This window comes from Schistocerca cancellata, chromosome 4 (assembly GCF_023864275.1).
Source record: "Schistocerca cancellata isolate TAMUIC-IGC-003103 chromosome 4, iqSchCanc2.1, whole genome shotgun sequence".
Taxonomy (NCBI): domain Eukaryota; kingdom Metazoa; phylum Arthropoda; class Insecta; order Orthoptera; family Acrididae; genus Schistocerca; species Schistocerca cancellata.
Window position 1 is genome coordinate 466,737,430 of NC_064629.1, and position 19,380 is coordinate 466,756,809.

General features: G+C 43.5%; 1 protein-coding gene across 1 annotated transcript in view; it reads left to right on the plus strand.

Moving 5' to 3' along the window:
* Nucleotides 1-19,380, plus strand: part of LOC126183505 (carbohydrate sulfotransferase 5-like) — a 332,383-nt gene that overhangs the window by 16,029 nt on the left and 296,974 nt on the right. The window contains exon 2 of the mRNA XM_049925552.1: nt 2,565-2,682. Within this exon, the coding sequence (XP_049781509.1) occupies nt 2,654-2,682 (29 nt within the window). The 5' untranslated portion in view covers nt 2,565-2,653. The remainder of the gene's footprint in view (nt 1-2,564; nt 2,683-19,380) is intronic.

Genomic DNA, 19,380 nt, shown 5'->3' on the forward strand with positions numbered 1-19,380 from the left:
AAAGAAAATGTGTCGGTCACGACGTCGACTGGAGCCGGCCGGCGCATATACTTTGAGGATGTGGACGCCGAACAGCGTGAAAGTTATGCCTCTAGCATTAGGAAGGTACATTACATCTTTAGCAGGAAGTCCAGAACCGAAGAGGAAGGCGACTCCACTACCGTTGTCAGAAGCATAGGAGATTGTGCCGTGTAGCAGTGGGGGCGTTGAAATTAGCAACGATCACTCCTTGGAGGAGGGCAATGTCGACATCAGCAGCATAAATGGTCTCTCCGAACATTGTCAGTTCGTGGGAAGCCCGAATGGTGGCCAGATTCATCGTCGCGATGCGGTAGTGTTGTGGGCGTGCTCCCACCATTGGCACAGATGTTCCGGCAGAGATGTCCGGCTGGCGTGTAACATCCGACACAGTCACTGTAGCCGCAGTAACGTGGTGGAAGGTGGGTCAGGCACCTCGAAGGGGCACTGACTAGCGGGAGGGCCACCATCGCGATCTGCTCCATCGTCGACATCACCAGCCCAGGAGACTGGAATAGGTGGCAAGCTACTGTCGCACTCATCGGGCGAGTTGTGGTGACGTTGCTGTAGCGGGGTCCAGAGACTCTCCCTCCATCGAATCCATCGTTGTCGGGTGGGATCGTTTCTCAGATGGGACATCAGGAGTGGTCACTCCTGTTGGCAGGGCGCTCGAAGGGAGAACACTGTCTTGTATCCACTCCACTGCCTGTGATGCCACATGAAGAAGTGTGTCGTCGGCTGGAGTTTGACTTCGCTTCTTCCGTTTTCGGGGTGACCGCTGCTTTCGGAGGTGCTGTTCTGTATCAGAATGTTGACGTTCAATGTCCGAGGTCGCGCCTGTCTGAAGAAAAGCAGAGGTAGGCACCGCACTCACATCGATGTCCGTCGCAGCGGACAGACTGGTCATCGAGCTCTGGAGAGTTAGTGGTGTTGTAGCCATCGGAAGAGATGGTGCCGGTGAGGCCGTGGCAGCACCGTCATTTCCAGTGGGGAGTGCCGGGGGTGGGGGAGAGAACAGGAGCTTCCTGAAGTGACGCATGGGGGCTGCGTACGGCTGTGGCGTAGCTGTCTGGTAAAGAAATGACCGTCGCATTGGGAGCTGCGTCACCGGTCGGGACCTGGAGTAAACGTCGGTAACCGGCACACATCCGCGGCTGGCCATCATACTTACCGATGGCTCTCACGCTACCAATCAGCAGATAGGATGGTACATGTTTGGAGAGTTAGATTTTGATTTGGCAGACACCTTTCAACACGTGGTATGTCGTGAACGTCTGCCATTTTTCTGCAATGTGCCCAGCAACATTGCCGTAGGGACGGAAAGCTTCGACGACCACGTCTTGTGGCACTTCGAAGGGGAGCTCAAAACCCGAATTGTTCGAAGACCGTAACCAGCGTGATCTACCGTTACCTCTCTAATATGCCCATCAAAATGCTTGAACTTGAGTCCGTGTGCGTGTTGTCGAACTACCTTAGCAGATGCTTCCTCCGTAGTCATCTTAATATTAACTATACTGACAGTGATAGAGAAGTTAATACCTATCATTTCCTAGGGGTCCAGACGTAACTCTTCGCGAATGAATTGTTCAATTTCATAGGCGCGTGGTCCAGCATGTTCTGCTTGGTATGTTACTTTAAGTTTCGCTCGGCATTAACAGTGCGCCATGAGGTGCAGTAGTAATGGACGCTACACAACACGAAATACCGCGACGCGGAAGTAAACAACTGCGGTGCGCTGTCCGGCGCGTGGAGCCGGTCCGTACGCGACCACTGCCTAAAGCAGACTGTACTTCGGCTATCTGAACACGCCTCCTGGATCGACCCAAATCTCCACATGTTACCATGTGTCCATGTCCTGCACTTCCACAGTTGCCATGATTCCCGCACAGAGAGAGACTTATTATTGTCGCGGCCTGTTTAGACATGTAACACTATTTTGCAGCGTCTGTGTTTTTACGGTGTACTGTGCAGTGTCCTTCAGACATGCGTTCAGCTATCGAAGCATATATGGAACCATGTATTGAACCCACAGTATTTGATATAGTAAGATTAAAGACCTTGTTAACAGCTGAGGCGCATAAGAAGCAGTCAAATAATATACTGTATCCTTCGTACTAAAAGTTGTTAAATGGTTCAAATGGCTCTAAGCACTATGGGACTTAACATCTGAGGTCATCAGTCCCGTAGACTTAGAACTACTTAAACCTAACCAACCTTAAGGACATCACACACATCCATGTCCGAGGCAGTATTCGAACCTGCGACCGTAGCAGGAGCGCGGTTCCGGACTGAAGCGCCTAGAACCGCTCGGTCACCGCGGCCGGCAAAAGTTTTAAGCTACGGATTAAAAAGGTTCCAGTGCATATTAGGATCTTAGTCTGTAATGGATTCAGCACAGTCGTGTTATGCTTATGTGGTATAATGCGTTTGATAACAGATACATACCATACCATGCACATATGCTGGTAGCCTGGAAAGTGGGGAGGCTATAAAAACACTTATCCTTAGATTTTTTTTTTTGCTGATTTTTTTTTCCTTTGTTTCAGGTGAGTAGAGTCTGCCACGGGTTACGAAGTGTGGTTGTATGAAACGCAAGTAGCTTGGCGCCTCGTTACGAAACTTATTTTGCCCACAAATGAGGTCAACTGCTTGCTTCCAAATTTGGTGAGTTTTGTAATCTATTGTTACATTTATCATATCTATTTATGGTCTGAGCATTTCGCAGATGTATACAGCTTATGGGATGTTCACCTTTAGCTAAGTACACGAAAATCTTAAAGACACAAACTATGCGTTGACAGCTACTGTAGTGGTAAGTGTCTTAGAGAGACTAGATTAATGTAGCATATTTCGTCTTACTGGTCGCAGTAAATTTTAGAAATAACTCTGAAATTAGAAGTCTTGACATAAAAACTTCTGTTAAATTTATATGGTTTTTTTTATAATAAAGAATGCTGCTTTCTTCGTGCTGAATCGTGAACACTTTTAATGCAGACGTTTTTCACCATTTGGTTAAACGACATCGTCTGTGTATTTTCTGACACATTCGTAATTTTAGGTTTTACCAAACGTTGGTTATAGATGTAAAACATTCATTACGAAACTGAAACAGTTCATGTCTTTGTTTGTACGTAAAATTAAGTGGTACTTGTAGCCAATTTTCTTTTTACATATCCGTACGACTACCCTGATTCTCCTACATGTGTCCACAGGTTGAGAATCGGATTTCACTGTAGAGGATTTGCCACATATCCACATTGAACTTGTCTGATTTTCTTTTCGGTGAGATTTTGCTACGTGTTCAGTATCATTAATTTTAACGTCAGTTCGAGGAACATGTAGTGAAAATGACATTCTTAGCTGAAGATCACATCAGGACAGATAAAAAGAAAATTGACTGTGAGAACTTTTCCGCTTTGAGTAATAATCACGAATCGAATAACGCGGCCCCTCCCGCCGGAGGTTCAAGTCCTCCCTCGGGCATGGGTGTGTGTTTTGTCCTTAGCGTAAGTTAGTTTAAAGTAGTGTGTAAGTCTAGGAACCGATCACCTCAGCAATTTGGTCCCTTAGCAATTCACACACATTTGAACATTTTGAGTAATAATCAAGACGTGAAGTGTTTCAAATGTCATTATTTTAGGGGTACCAATAATTGTGTAATATTCAGGAATCTGACTGAAGGTGTCTTTTGAATCAGAAGACGTCTATGTTAAAAAATGTACATTGTAGCACGCAAAGAGCAGTTTAGTAGTGATTCTCCAGCAGAAGGAGGTTCTTACTCATTGGTCTGAAGATGACCACAGTAGTGGTCGTAACCGGTCACCGTAATAAATAAATTGTGATCAAGACTGTATTTGATAGTAAATATTTGTAACACATTGATAACTGTTCACTCCCATAATGTATTCAAAAGTAACCAAAAAGCAGTTACCTGAAGGAGATGTAGTGGCTGTGGTCTCGAAAGCCAACACTAACGCTAGAGATGCTGTGTGCAGAACTCATGTCCCCCGATACCGCCAGCCAACAACTCCTTCGGCAGAGGTTCGGTGAGCTGTTATCGCGTGCCCCCGAGTCTAATAGCGAACTACTTTGGTTTATTGTGTTCTACTGAAATGTTGGTATTACCTTACAGACATAGGCTTTGTTTCCACAGTCGACTCACAAACATCGCGAATATGTGACGAAAACGAATGGCAGAAGAAGCCTCCTACAAATATTGATATCAGTTCAGACGACAAAGAAGCTAGAACTTGAGGAGAGTCATTTGTTTATTCTTGACAGCTGTTACAATTATCTGACATGAAAATAACTATGTCTATTAGTGATTAGCTGAGCAGCATTGGGTTTTTGGCGCAGGCAGCGAAAAATGAAAGTGAATCAAATGCTGTTGAGCTCAGAAGACAACACGAGCTGGTCAAGTGTGAGTATTCTGTTCGTGGCATGCACTTCTGTGACGTAAATCAATTACTTTCAAAATGGTTCAAATGGCTCTGAGCACTATGGGACTTAACTTCTGAGGTCATCAATCCCCTAGAACTTAGAACTACTTAAACCTAACTAACCTAAGGACATCACACACACCCATGCCCGAGGCACGATTCGAACCTGCGACAGTAGCGGTCGCGCGGTTCCAGACTGTAGCGCCTAGACCGCTCGGCCACCCCGGCCGGAAAATCAATTATTTGATCTACTTTTTTTCCTCTGTTAATATTGCATTCTATCATAACTTTTGGCGTGTCTCTGTACAGTTCTCTTTCTCGAAAGTATCTTTGGGTTGCATCTGGTTTCACAGCTCACTGTTTACAGCAGCGGACAGGAACAAGGACTATAATTTGACAGTAATCGGTATAGTCTTGAGCTGTAAATACTGAACTACAAGAAATTACACGGTTACTGGCGCCACAAAAAATATGAAAAGCTTATTACCACTAAGGTAACTTCCATAAACCCTACGACATTCTGTTCGGAGTAAGACCGTCAGTCCTCTGGCTTGCCATTGGCCGCACGCCAGTCGCAACTTGTCATCCACGTTCCTGTCAGCAATAAAACTACGTTCAGAGGTATCTTGCTTGTTATCGTCACACATGTGAAAGTTCTAGGCTGCAGAGCTTAGGCTAGTGTCTTTCCTACTCATTCAGATCCGTAGAGTGTTTCCCTCACTAGTTCCAAAATGCAGGTACTGTCGAGAACAACAACGGAACTCACCAGTACGCAGACCATATCACCATTCTGTGCCTCATTTTATGCAAATGCAGACGAAAAAAATGATCGTCCTCTGCTCTTGGCTGTCATTGTCACCTCTCATGGAAATAATGTGTTCGGCTTGAAATTTTTGCGTAGCTAGGTTGACGTGCAGCTAAACGAAGCTAATACAAGTATCAGTGAAACCATCTACATCTACACTCCGCAAGCCACCTGATGGTGTGTGGCGGAGGGTACCTTGAGTACCTCTATCGGCTCTCCCTTCTATTCCAGTCTCGTATTGTTCGTGGAAAGAAGGATTGTCGGTATGCCTCTGTGTGGGCTCTAATATCTCTGAATTTATCCTCATGGTCTCTTCGCGAGATATACGTAGGAGGGAGCAATGTGCTGCTTGACTCCTCGGTGAAGATATGTTCTCGAAACTTCAACAAAAGCCCGTACCGAGCTACTGAGCGTCTCTCATGCAGAGTCTTCCACTGGAGTTTATCTATCATCTCAGTAACGCTTTCGCGATTACTAAATGATCCTGTAACAGAGCGCGCTGCTCTCCGTTGGATCTTCTCTATCTCTTCTATCAACCCTGTCTGGTACGGATCCCACACTGCTGAGCAGTATTCAAGCAGTGGACGAACAAGCGTACTGTAACCTACTTCCTTTGTTTTCGGATTGCATTTCCTTAGGATTCTTCCAAAGAATCGACCTGGCATCTGCTTTACCGACGATCAGCTGTATGTGATCATTCCATTTTAAATCACTCCTAATGCGTACTCCCAGATAATTTATGGAATAAACTGCTTCCAGTTGCTGACCTGCTATATTGTTGCTAAATGATATGGGATCTTTCTTTCTATGTATTCGCAGCACATTACACTTTTCTACATTGAGATTCAATTGCTATTCCCTGCACCATGCGTCAACTCGCTGCAGATCCTCCAGCATTTCAGTACAATTTTCCATTGTTAAAACCTCTCGATATACCACAGCATCATCCGCAAAAAGCCTCAGTGAAATTCCGATGTCATCCACAAGGTCATTTATGTATATTGTGAATAGCAACGGTCCTACGACACTCCCCTGCGGGGCATGCCGGCCGAAGTGGCCGTGCGGTTAAAGGCGCTGCAGTCTGGAACCGCAAGACCGCTACGGTCGCAGGTTCGAATCCTGCCTCGGGCATGGATGTTTGTGATGTCCTTAGGTTAGTTAGGTTTAACTAGTTCTAAGTTCTAGGGGACTAATGACCTCAGCAGTTGAGTCCCATAGTGCTCAGAACCACACTCCCCTGCGGCACACCTGAAATCACTCTTACTTCGGAAGACTTCTCTCCATAGAGAGATGCTCGACTCTGCAGTGTTTGCTTATTTTAAGAAACACTGCTCCGGATTATCTTAGAAGAAAAGTAACCGAGATACAAACGTTAAGAATGGTAATGTCCCACAGAAATATCATTGTGTAAGGCTCTGCAGGATCAACCCGCAATGCGACTGCAGTAGCAATAGCCGCGTTCAGCAGACGTAAACATCAGTAACTTCTCTGCTATCGGGCAAAATTGTTATCTAAAAATGTTCCAGAATGCGTCTTGAACAGTTGATGAGACAACAAACTCGCAAGGAAGCGTAATATGAATTCTAGTAACAAACATCGTCAAACCTTTCCATTCACTGAATACTTAGATACAAATCAGCCATCATAGATTGTTATAGTTTCATAGATCGCTAGAATTAAACTAAAAATTAAGAAAAACAAGAAGATATTTCTGCTTAACGAGGGCGTCAATAAAATGATCAAAATCTAACTAAACAACCAGTAGCAAACATTGAGTTTTGTGGAGAAATATGAGGAGAATATGTGGCGCAAATTGAGAATTATTTAAGGACACGTGCTTACACGCTGCCGCCTTAGAAGATATTAAGGGATGCAAAGGGCTTATAGTTTCCTGACGATATTACAGGGATATACTGCAAAAACAGAAGTACCGCTTAGCAAATTATATGAAACAGAAAAATTGCTGACAAACATCAACTGAACAAAGTCAAAACAAGTGTAAAGGAATGTATGCAGGAAATGATCAGTGAATTTGAAAGCAAGATTTAAACTACCGAGTTGCTACCAAACGTTAAGACAGTTTTGGATCCACTTAATATCGGTCAGTCATCTGTCTAGATGGTCGGTGGTCATGATGGCACCGCAATGGCAGAAGACAAAAAGCTTGACATTACATACATATTTTTATGAACAAAACGCTTATTATTGAACTGTGTAACTGATTTCAGGGAATTACCGGCCAAACCGGTTATTATCCAAAATAAATACACTGCTGATGTCGACTGCGATTTTCTTCAGTGAGTCAGTATTGGCCATGGTTCCCTAAGATTCCCGTAGAGACTTCATCGTAGACAACTGTGTCGTCAGGAATGCCGCATGGAAGTACGATAGGACAGCTATTATTCTCTATGTACATAAATGATCCGAGGGATAGGGGGAACAGCAGTTTGCGGCTGTCTTCTGATGATGCTGTGGTGTACGGGAAGGTGTCGTCGTTTAAAGACTGTAGCAGGTTACAAGATAACTTAAACCAAATTTGTAATTGATGTGATGAATGGCAGCTAGCTCTAAATGTAGAAAAATGGAAGTTAATGCAGATGAGTAGGAAAAACAATCCCGTAGTGTTGGAATACAGCAGTAGTAGTGTGCTACTTGACACAGTCAGGTCGATTAAATATCTAGGCGTAATGTAGCTAGCGATATGAAATGGGTTAGAGCATGTAAGGATTGTAGTACGGAAGGCGAATGGTCAACTTCGACTTATTAGGAGAGTTTCAGAAAACTGTGGCTCATCTGGAATGGAGACCGCATGTAGAAGACTAGTGCGACAGATTCTTGAGTATTGCTCGAATGACTGGGATCCCCAACAGTTCGGATTAAAGGAAGACACCGAGGCGATTCAGAGGCGGGCGGCCAATTCTTGAGTACTCCTCGAGTGATCGAAATCGCAACCAGGTCAGATTAACGGAAGACATCGAAGCGATTCGGAGGCGGGCTGCTAGATTTTTTACCCGTGGTTTCGATCAACACACAAGTATTACGCCGACGATTCTGGAACTTAAATGGGAATCCCTGGACGGAAGACGATGTTCTATCCGTGAAGCACTATTGGGAAAGTACAGATAACCAGCATTTGAAGCTGACTGCAGAATGTTCGTACTGCCGCCAACGTAGGTTGTACGTTTCATGTAGGGCGCACGAACATAAGATAAGAGAAATTAGGACTCGTACGGAGGCATATAAATAGTCGTTTTTCCCTCGCTCTAGTTGTTAGTGGAACAGGACTGGACATGATCAGTGGTGGTGCAACGTACCATCCGCCACGCACCGTACAGTGTCTTGCGGATTATGTGTGTAGACGTAGATGTAGACTTTAAGAGTAAAAAGGCAAGAAGAAATTAAAATTTTTTCACAGACTCTACATCTACATACATACTCTATAAGCCACCATACGGTGCATGGCTACTGTTTGTCATTTGCTTTCCTGTTCCACTCGCAAATGAAGCGAGGGAGAAACGATTGTCTGCTTGCTCCCGTACGTGCCTTGTCTTCGCGACCCTTACGCGAGCTCTATGTTGGTGGCACTAGGATCGTTCTGCAGTGTGTCGCAAATGCTGTTTCTCTACATTTTCCTGATAAAATTGCAGCCATTCTCCAACTGTTGTAATTTTGTTGTCTATATGATAAACATAATTCCTCAATAGTGTTTCGCGAGAGGAACTTCATCTTCACTCCAAGGGTGTCCATTTGAATTCACGCAGCATTTCCTTCATACAGGCGTCTTGATCGAAACTACCAGTAACAGCATGCCTCTGAATTGCTTCGAGGTATCCCTTCAAATACCGAGCGAGGTGGCGCAGTGGTTAGCACACTGGACTCGCATTCGGGAGGACGACGGTTCAATCCCGTCTCCGGCCATCCTGATTTAGGTTTTCCGTGATTTCCCTAAATCGTTTCAGGCAAATGCCGGGATGGTTCCTTTGGAAGGGCACGGCCGATTTCCTTCCCAATCCTTCCCTAATCCGAGCTTGCTCTCCGTCTCTAATAACCTCGTTGTCGACGGGACGTTAAACACTAACCACCACCACCACCACTATCCCTTCAATCATATCTCGTGGGTATTTCAAACACTTGAGTAATAATCAAGAATGGGTTGCATTAGCGTTTTATTCGAGGTCGCATTCCTTGATGAGCTACAGTGTCCTAGAATTCTCCCAACAAACCGAAGATGACCATTCGCTGTCTCTACAACCGACCTTTCGCGCTCGTTCCAGCTTATGTCGCTTTGCAACGTCACTCCTCGATATGTAATCGACGTGGCAGCACACTACTAGTACTGTATTCATAGCAATGCATCGTAGGTTTTCTAACTCACCTTCATTAACATACAGCACATGAAATAGAAGTTGTAAGTCATATCGTATCCTACAGTCACTCAAAAACGACACCTCCCCGTGCACCACTGCATCATCAGCAAACAGCAGCAGACTGCTGTTGACCCTGTCCGTCATATGATTTATGTACATAGAGAACAAAACCAGATTTATTACACTTTCCTGGGGAATCCTGGTGATATATTTGTTGGCGATGAACACTCACCGTCCAGGATGACATACTGGGTTCTATTACCTAAAAAGTGTTCGAGCAACTTACATAACTGGGAACCAATATGATCTGACCTCCGTTAACAGTCTGCAATGTGCCACTTTCCGGGCCGGCCAGTGTGGCTGAGCGGTTCTAGGCGCTTCAGTCTGGAACCGCGCGACTGCTACGGTCGCATGTTCGAATCCTGCCTCGGGCATGGATGTGTGTGATGTCCTTAGGTTAGTTAGGTTTAAGTAGTTCTAAGTTCTATGGGACTGATGACCTCAGATGTTAAGTCCCATAGTGCTCAGAGCCATTTGAACCACTTTCCGGAAATACTGGAATGCGCTATCCACCTGTTGCGCTTCATCCATGTGCCGCAGGATATCGTGCAAGAAAAGGGCAAGTTGAGTTCCGCACGAGAGATGCTTTCTGAATCCTTGTTGAGTTGTTGTTATAAGCTTGTCCACCGCAGGGAAATTTTTTGTATTCAAACGTAGCATATGCTCAAGAATTCTGAAAAAACGGACGTTAAAGATATTGGTATATAATTTTGTGGGTCTGTTCTTCTACGCTTCTTGTATACGGGAGCCACCTGGGCATTTTTCCAGTCACTTGGTACTTTTTGCTGGGCGAAATACTCGCATTAAATGCAGGCTATGTATGACGTCAGTGCCGAAAAGTACTCTCTTTAAAACCGAATTGGGACTCCATCTGGACGTGGCGACTTTCAGCTGCTGTACAACGCAAGGTATGCTTATTTACATGTTCCATGTACTCCTTATGGAGGTTTTGTGGCGATCAAACGATGCTACCCATGTCTGTACAATCTTCTTGCGTGAATGACTTTTTTAAAAGCGAGATTTAAAACTTCAGCTTTTCTTTCACTGTCTTCTATTCTCACACCAAAGTGGTCGAAGAGTTACTGGATAGAAGCCAGTGAGTTAGCATAGGACCTGAATTTTCTCGTGTTCGGTAAGATCTTTCGCTAAGAGTATGACGGCGGCAGGTGGTATATGCATCGGGCATTGCTCCTGTTATAGACGCACGAATTTCTACTAACGTCTGCCTGTCGACATTTCCACTTTTTTTACCGAAAGTGGAACAACCTCTGCATTTTCCAAATGTTGTTATTAAGCCACGCCGGCCGCGGTGGTCTAGCGGTTCTGGCGCTGCAGTCCGGAACCGCGGGACTGCTACGGTCGCAGGTTCGAATCCTGCCTCGGGCATGGGTGTGTGTGATGTCCTTAGGTTAGTTAGGCTTAAGTAGTTCTAAGTTCTAGGGGACTTATGACCTAAGATGTTGAGTCCCATAGTGCTCAGAGCCATTTGAACCCATTAAGCCACGGTGGGTCTTTTACGTCCTTAATCCACTTAGTTCGGCAAATACTTCTTCAGAGAGCAAATTGACAAAACGTTTAGGCTTTCCCCATAATTTCTCTCCGTCCATCACGTTGGAACTAAATTATGTCCATTCATTTTCTAATAGGGAAAGTATTTGGGCTGGAACAAACAAATTTACACAATAATTCCGTGAGGCATCATTTAAAGGTTCCTTACTGCACCGGTGATTTTCGTTTATCTGCAAACTTCTGCAGTCGTTCATTAAAGGCTGCTGAGTATGCTATGAAATGAAGTTGCATTTTGTGAAGCTAATTGTGTTGTGAAGCTTCAGGTGGGCCAGAGTTCGCCAATCAACCTGCAAGGCGGCGCGTAAATAATCTTCGTCGTTTAGAAGAGTCTGAAAACTATTTTTACTGTCAGCCAAAAAGCGATGGAGAACATACTGACCATAATTTCCTAACTGCAAGTCCACATTACTCATTGTGCTCAATGAAAGAAAATGTTCCTACTTGCGTTATTTACTCAGTGGGATCAGGAACAATGACTATAAATAAAAGTTTCGAGTTTTAACTGATTGATACGTTCACTAAAACTTCACTCGCACAAGATAGGGTATAATAAAATTACTACTACTACTAATAATAATAATAATAATAATAATGTCCCTGTCGGCCGGCCGCGGTGGCGGAGCGGTTCTAGGCGCTTCAGTCCGGAACCGTGCGACTGCTACGGTCGCCGGTTCGAATCCTGCCTCGGGCATGGATGTGTGTGATGTCCTTAGGTTAATTAGGTTTAAGTAGTTCTAAGTTCTAGGGGACTGATGACCTCAGATGTCAAGTCGCATAGTGCTCAGAGCCATTTGAACGATTTTTTGGTCCCTGTCGGAAACACCACTATTAACACTTTAGAGGCGACCTCTGCGGGAAGTTCCAGGGAAAATGGTCTATCGCCCTGACTTCTAATCACCAAAAATAAATTGCTCACTTTAACAGTGAACATAATTTCTCCAATTCCCACGCGGTTTCGTCGACATGACGGGCGACACACAAACAGCAACTTCCATGAAAGACACGCGATTCACGACGGCGTACAGTTCTCGCGAGTTCACCTCCGACTTTACAGAAAACGCTTTTTGTAGCTGCCTGGCTCTGACGTCATCGGAGACACAGCGCACGCAGGCGTTTGACTGACGCAGACAGTGCGAAGTGTCTCTTCTCACTGCCTCTGTGGTTGTGTTTATAAATGGGCGCAGCGAAACGCCGAACGAAACATCTGCTATCAACCGCTCTAAGCACAGGTAGCTGCATTTCAATTTTCTCGGACACGTATTAATCTATCGCTAAATAATTTACAATCTTCTTAATTGTTATATAATTAGAGTTAAGTTTTCTTTAGTTACTGAAAAAATTTTAGCTCGAGTGCATTTAAACTTCGCTGGCTAGAATTTTTAGAACGGGTCTGACAGTAGAACATGACCTCTGAACTGCCCCGTGAGATTCCTTGTAATTATTGTTATTTACAATAAAGTGTTGAAACTTGGTGCAGTTGTATTATTTCATTAAAGTAATCGAATGTTGTAATTACAACTTCCTATAACAAATAGAAATGATACTTTATCTATTATGAAAAAGCACATTTTCATTACAAATTTGGTGTTTTAGTAAATAACTTGTACACTAATAGAGGTAGCTTATTGTGGTTACAGGTATAAGACTAAGATCAAATTGAGGCTACATAAGAATTTTCATCTTTCATAGTCTCATGTATAGCGTCTTCAGTTTTTCGTAAAAACGCCGAATTTGACCAAAATAGTGCTCTGATCAAGTTGAGACTTGTAACGTTTAATTGTGACGTACATTTGCACATTTTGAGCAGTTTTTAGCTTTCTAGCTTCGTTATTTAGCGCCACTTATTTTTTCTTGAATTCGTATATTTAGCGAAACATATTCATTTGATCATTCTGAGACTTCACAATGTTGACATTAATATATTGAAGCATACACTAGCAAAGTTTGGAAAAGTTACTTTAATTTTTAATTTCGCTTTTTGATTATTGTGCAGTCCTTTTTATACTATGCACAGAAGCTTTATGATCACGTGGCGCTGGTGGTAGTGAACTGGGGTAAATATCGGCACATTCGCTTGCCTCTGTACCTCGTACAATGATACAGCGCTAGTTTCGACTCAAGCCCTGCTATGTATTGCGATTAGTTGAGATAAAGTCACGACGAACTCTTCTTCTCTAAAATGCTATTGGTGCAGATGATGAAATATTGGCATATTTTCTGGTATAAAATCACAATCTAATGCTAGTGATGATAGTGGCGAACAACTCACCCCAAGCGGTAGTGGTACGGCAAGTTGGAGAAGAGGCGACGGAAGCAGTGAAAGTGAGTGCCAACCTTCTCATAATAAGGACCTTAAAGTCGAAAGTGTCGTCATGGTGTTTGATGACAACACACTAGATAACATATACAATGATTATCACGTCAGAGGTTACAGCATATATGACAAGTTCCTGAAAAGATACCCTAAAATGAAGGCTAAAGCAATATTAAAAGCGTACTGGACTTTGTGGCAAAAAAAAAAAAAAAAAAAAAAAAAAAAAAAAAAAAAAAAAAACTCTGCAGTTTACAAAGGAAATCGTTCACTGCAGTTCAATATAATCAAGTAGTGTATAATGGCGAAGATTGATGAAGCGCGAGAATGCGGTTCTTCCGTTCATTATAGACTTCTGCATAATTGGGCATCGGACATAGCCAGAAATCTCTGGCGTGCAAAACCTTACAGCGTAACTGGGATTTATTACTAATTTGAAAAATCGACATAGGACGTTTTTTACAAAATTATCATTCGACCGTTAAGTATCGTAGCCCAACGCTAAACTGGACACGTAACTACCGCGAACTAAGTAGCCACTGGGAACTAAGATCGACGTTCAACCACAATAGAATGCGAATATTACGACTACTAGCCCGAATAAATACCTATGAACGAAGGCAGAATCTTCGCACACAGCACACAATACAACAGAATTCCAAATGAACGGCCTGGTCCATAAACCAAAGTAATAGCTGTATTCGAAAAACGACGTAACTGTTTCTTTGGTAACGAAATACTGTGCAATACGAAACAGCAGTGACTGTGTTACTAAGAATTACAATGCAATGTTTTTCTTTTTGACATGCATGCATTTTACTGATTAGTAACACAAGCACTACTATTTCCTGTTTATTTCCCGACAGCAGGCTCTTGACTCTTCGTAAATATGTCCTTCCTGGATGGGAGTATATATAACATATGAATGCAGGTTGTATGTAACACATGGACGACGACATATGGAAGTTTAGGTCTGGGCGTGATTCGTGCACGGATGGCCGAAGCGGTTAAGGCGAAAGCTCGTTTGAAGCGGGAAGTGCGGGTTCGAGTCCCGGTCAGGCACAAATTTTCATTGTCATCATTCCGGTACATGCATAACAGACATCTCCACGTGACGTGTTTGCCGTCATCCCTAGGCTTGCGGCGGCCGAAGGCGAACTATGAGCCGTAGAAATAATACAGGGTTATTCATAAGTACCTGCGGGGTTTCAGAAGAAACAGTGCGAAAGCTACAGGACATACACGACAATGACACATACGAGTGGCTAGAGCATCCCACCAGCTTTCTATTCGTAATACGCGCCATGACGTAGTTGTACTAGTAGGATGCATTTCAGAACATGTAGACGAATCATCCGATCCGTATTGGTTCAGATGGCTCTGAGCACTATGGGACTTAACAGCTGAGGTCATCAGTCCCCTAGAACTTAGAACTACTTAAACCTAACTAACCTAAGGACGACACACACATCCATGCCCGAGGCAGGATTCGAACCTGCGACCGTAGCGGTCACGTGGTTCTAGACTGAAGCGCCTAGAACCGCTCGGCCACTCCAGCCGGCGCTCCGTATTGTCTCATCGAATTAGTTCGTGCCTGTAGATAGACAGCCGAATGAATAGATGTCCAAACCGGGTTGTTATCGCGTCTATCAGGACAATTTGTGTCTTGCGCATCACAAACGTCTCTTTCACGTCAGTTTACACGTACTTTGTACCATGACTAGGTATTTTTCTGTATGTTCTGTAGTTTTCGTCTTCTCAAACCTTAGAGGTACTTATGAATAACTGTCTATCGTCACCACTTTCAAGAGTCTGCCTCCATGGCACTGGAGTGGCGGTACGTTCGACAACTGATTCTTGATTATTGTTCATTCTGACGGGACTCATCGATTTGTAATAACGGAAGAGGACGAGAAAATTCGTCACAGATTCGTTTAATTACCATTCAAATAAACGTTCGAGGAAGTGCAGTGGAAGACGTTACAAGAAAATCGCAAGCTATTATGGAGAATTTTGATGTTATAATTTCGAGGCGTCATGTACCAATACGAGTCAGTCTTCCACATTCTGTAATGGCCTCTAGGCTGAAAATATAGAAATCTGGGCGTATACCGACGGATACTGGCAATCTTTCGTCTTGTGCGTAATCTGTGAATTTAATAGGAAGGGACAAAACGTTTCTGCTATGCCATTGATACATCCGGCTGTCACTCTGATTAATGACTCATTGGAAGACATTAAGGGATTTCTGCTACCCTGACTTGAATGGCCGCAATTTCTAATTAATTTGGTATTAATTTGTAACAGTATTTTTTCTGGCTAGCCGGACAATAATAATAATAATAATAATAATAATAATAATAATAATAATAATAATGCAGCATTGTAGCTCTTCGCCATCGTCTTTAGAAAAGACCAATGTGCCTTGAATCTCGTGTATGTGTGAAGAAGTCATTGAGAAATTTACTCCCGCGATTTAGCAGGCATAGGAGAGACGTATACATAAAATGGTCGCCACTACGGCGAACCCAGTGCGATGCTTCCGAATGCATGGATGTCTCCGAAGATGAAGCTTGCCTGGGTCACGTTTTGCCAACGTTCCGGGTGCCAGCGGCTTAGCCAAGGGCAAACATTCATACCAGCGTGGGTCAGTGCCAGCTTTGCGCCAGCAGCAGTCGGCGACATTGGCCTCATTTCGACGCTTTCATGGGGACACGCAAGCAAACACACTCGCGCAATGCTGTGCTGCCGCCTTTCCAGAAGTCTCTTCTACTAACGTTGCAAACATTTTAGGACGTTCTCAGCTCGTTCTTAAACGACGAAGAGCAATTAGAAACCTAGTTTGTTCGCAGTAATATTTTAAACTATAAATTTGTCTGAGACAGAAATGAATCTTTTTTTGTTTTATTTTCTCGGGGGTTTTCGATTTTCGAAGTATTTTCATCGCTTATTGGCGCGTAGTTGTGTAAACAAAGAATTAAAGTACTTACATGATTGCTTGCAATTTGATCTTTGGTCATTTAGTCAATTACATTAGCTCAATAAGACAGGGATTTGAAAGGATCCATCACCAAAACCGGCGGAGTTATGCGAATAAATCAGGGAAAACACTAGAGTCTTCTGCCTCAAGTACTGCACCACCTCGTTCAGTGAAAACCTTGTTCGTCGTTGGCTCTTTTATGAACTAGTAATGTGAATGACGTTTTATTGGTGTGGACAATCAAACCCCGTAGGAGCGAAACATTGAATTAATCTAGCGAAAATTTGTTCTAATTTTTAAATCAGGTCATGTCTACCTTTACAACTACATTCTTCAATCCGCTCGGGCGTATAGTAAAAGATAAACACTGTTATCCGTATCATCACCAACTTCCATCCAATTTCCATTCGCAGTTGGTGAGAGGGAACAATCGCTGTCGGTAAGCTTCCGTATGTAGCCTAAGCTCTCTGTTTTTAGCGTCATGGCCCTTATATAACATATACGTGATAGGAAAGTAATATGCTTGTTCAGTCGGCACTGGTAGTCCGCTCTCGTAATTTTAGGAGATGGTACACAGCAACCTTTTCTGTAGTGTTACAGTAATTTAGTTCGCTGAGCACAGTTGTAACGCTCTTGTTGTGACTATCCACACCGCAGCTCTTCCTTGGACCCTTAGGTAGTTATTACACTCATCGAGGAATCGTTGGGAACGAGAATTTTGTATCAGATTTCCCTCGAAGATAGTTTTTTATGATCTTCCATCTAATTGTTTCCCACACCGATATTTATGTAGTGCTCTGGCCCTGTTACGCTTAAAACTTTGACGATTGTGATTTACTACAGGACTTATCGTCGATGGTGTAATGAAACAATATCGCAACTATCTAGGCCTACCATTCCTGAAAATCCACTGTAATACCGTATTTTACTTGGTAATCAAGCTTTAACATGAACATTATTTATGACTTTATTCTGTCAGTTTTTGAATGGTAGTTAGGAGAAAAAAAACAAAATGTACCATTTAATCAGCGATAAAAATCTGTCGTTAACTTTAAAGTAAATTTTCCATACCTTCAGAAACATTTACGTACGTACTATTGTCAGAATGTAGTAGTGCCATTCCCTACATAGTTCCTATCCGTGAGCGTGACCACGGACGTCTGAAATACACTGACGAAAAAAAAAAACACAAAACATTATTAATGTAGTGTAATGAAATTCCTGGAATACATTTGTTTAGGTAACATATTTAAGTGATTAACATTCCAAGATCGCAGGTTAATGTAAGCGCGAGATAAAACATTGAACATGTGAAATGCTGGCATATTAAGAACGGTGTAACAGCCAGAATATTGAATGCAAACATGCATGCATTTTGCTGTACAGGTGCCAGATGACAGTTTGTCGGATGGAGTTCCATGCGTGTTGCTCTCGGTCGGTCAATACAGGGACGGTTAATGCTGATTGTGGATGGCGCTGGAGTTGTCGTCCGATGACGTCCAATACGTGCTCGATTTGACACAGCTCTCATGATCAAGCAGGCGAAGCCAACATGTCGACAGTCTGTAGAGCATTTTGTGTTACAAAAGAGTATGTGAGCAAGCGTTGTCCTGTTGGAAAACAGGAATGGCAGCACAACAGGTCGAATCACCAGACTAACTTACAGATTTGCAGTCTGTGTGCCTGCAATAACCACGAGAATGCTGTTGCTGTCGTGGGAGATTGCACGCCGGCCATAACTCCAGATCTAGATCCAGTGTGTGTAACACGAAGACAGGTTGCAGGCCCTCAAATGGCCTCCTACTAACCAAAATACGGCCGCCAGTGGCACCAAGGCAGAACCAGCTTTTACCAGAAAACACAACAGACCTCCACCCTGCCCTCCAATGCGCTCTCGCTTGACACCACTGCCGTCACAAATGGCGGTTATTTGGGGTCAGTGCAATACACGACACAGGGCGTCTGTCTCGGAACTGTCCTCGAAGTAACCGATTTGTTACAGTTCGTTGTGTCTCTGTGATGCCAATTGCTGATCAGATTGCTGCTGCAGATGCAATACGATACGTCAGAGCCATACGCCGAACACGATGGTCTTCCCTCTCGATAGTGCCACGTGCCCGTTCTGAGCCCGAACGTCTTGCGACCGCACATTCTCGTGACCACCGCTGCCAGCAGTCGTGTACAGTGGCTACGTTCCTGCTAAGTCTTTCTACACTATCGCCGAATGAACATGGAGCTTCCCGTAGTTCTGTTACGCCACTTCGTTCAAACTCAGTCAAGTGTTGATAATGGCGTCTTTATCACTTTAAGGGCAGTCTTGAATAACGTCAACTCACGACATCCAATGTCAGCGATAAGTAACGTTCACTACTGTTACAGCGAGTATTTAAAGCTAACCTGATTTGCATGACCATAGTCGCGCTACTAGCGCCACTCTTATGCGAGTGGGGCGAAATGTGAACAGACATCATCTTTCATATGTAGAAATGCGCTTACCAAATTTAGTTTATATCGCAGAACTCCTTCTTGCTAGTGAGATTTTTTTTCCGCAAGCGTAGTAAAAATCGTGTATGAAGAAATTCACATATAAGAACCATCAGGAGCTGCTGATAAAATAAACCTTTATTCACAATCATTCTCGATAAACCATCGTTATGTGGTATCAGAAGATTTGTTGATCATTCTTCATGGTGATGTCTGAATTAGCGCTCTTGGTCTGCTTATTAAATGCTTTACGTTGTGAAATTCTGTATTCAATCTCATGGCAGTATCAACCATCCTATTCAGCTACCTGTAACTAATGGAATTTGCATAAAACCATAGACATCCGC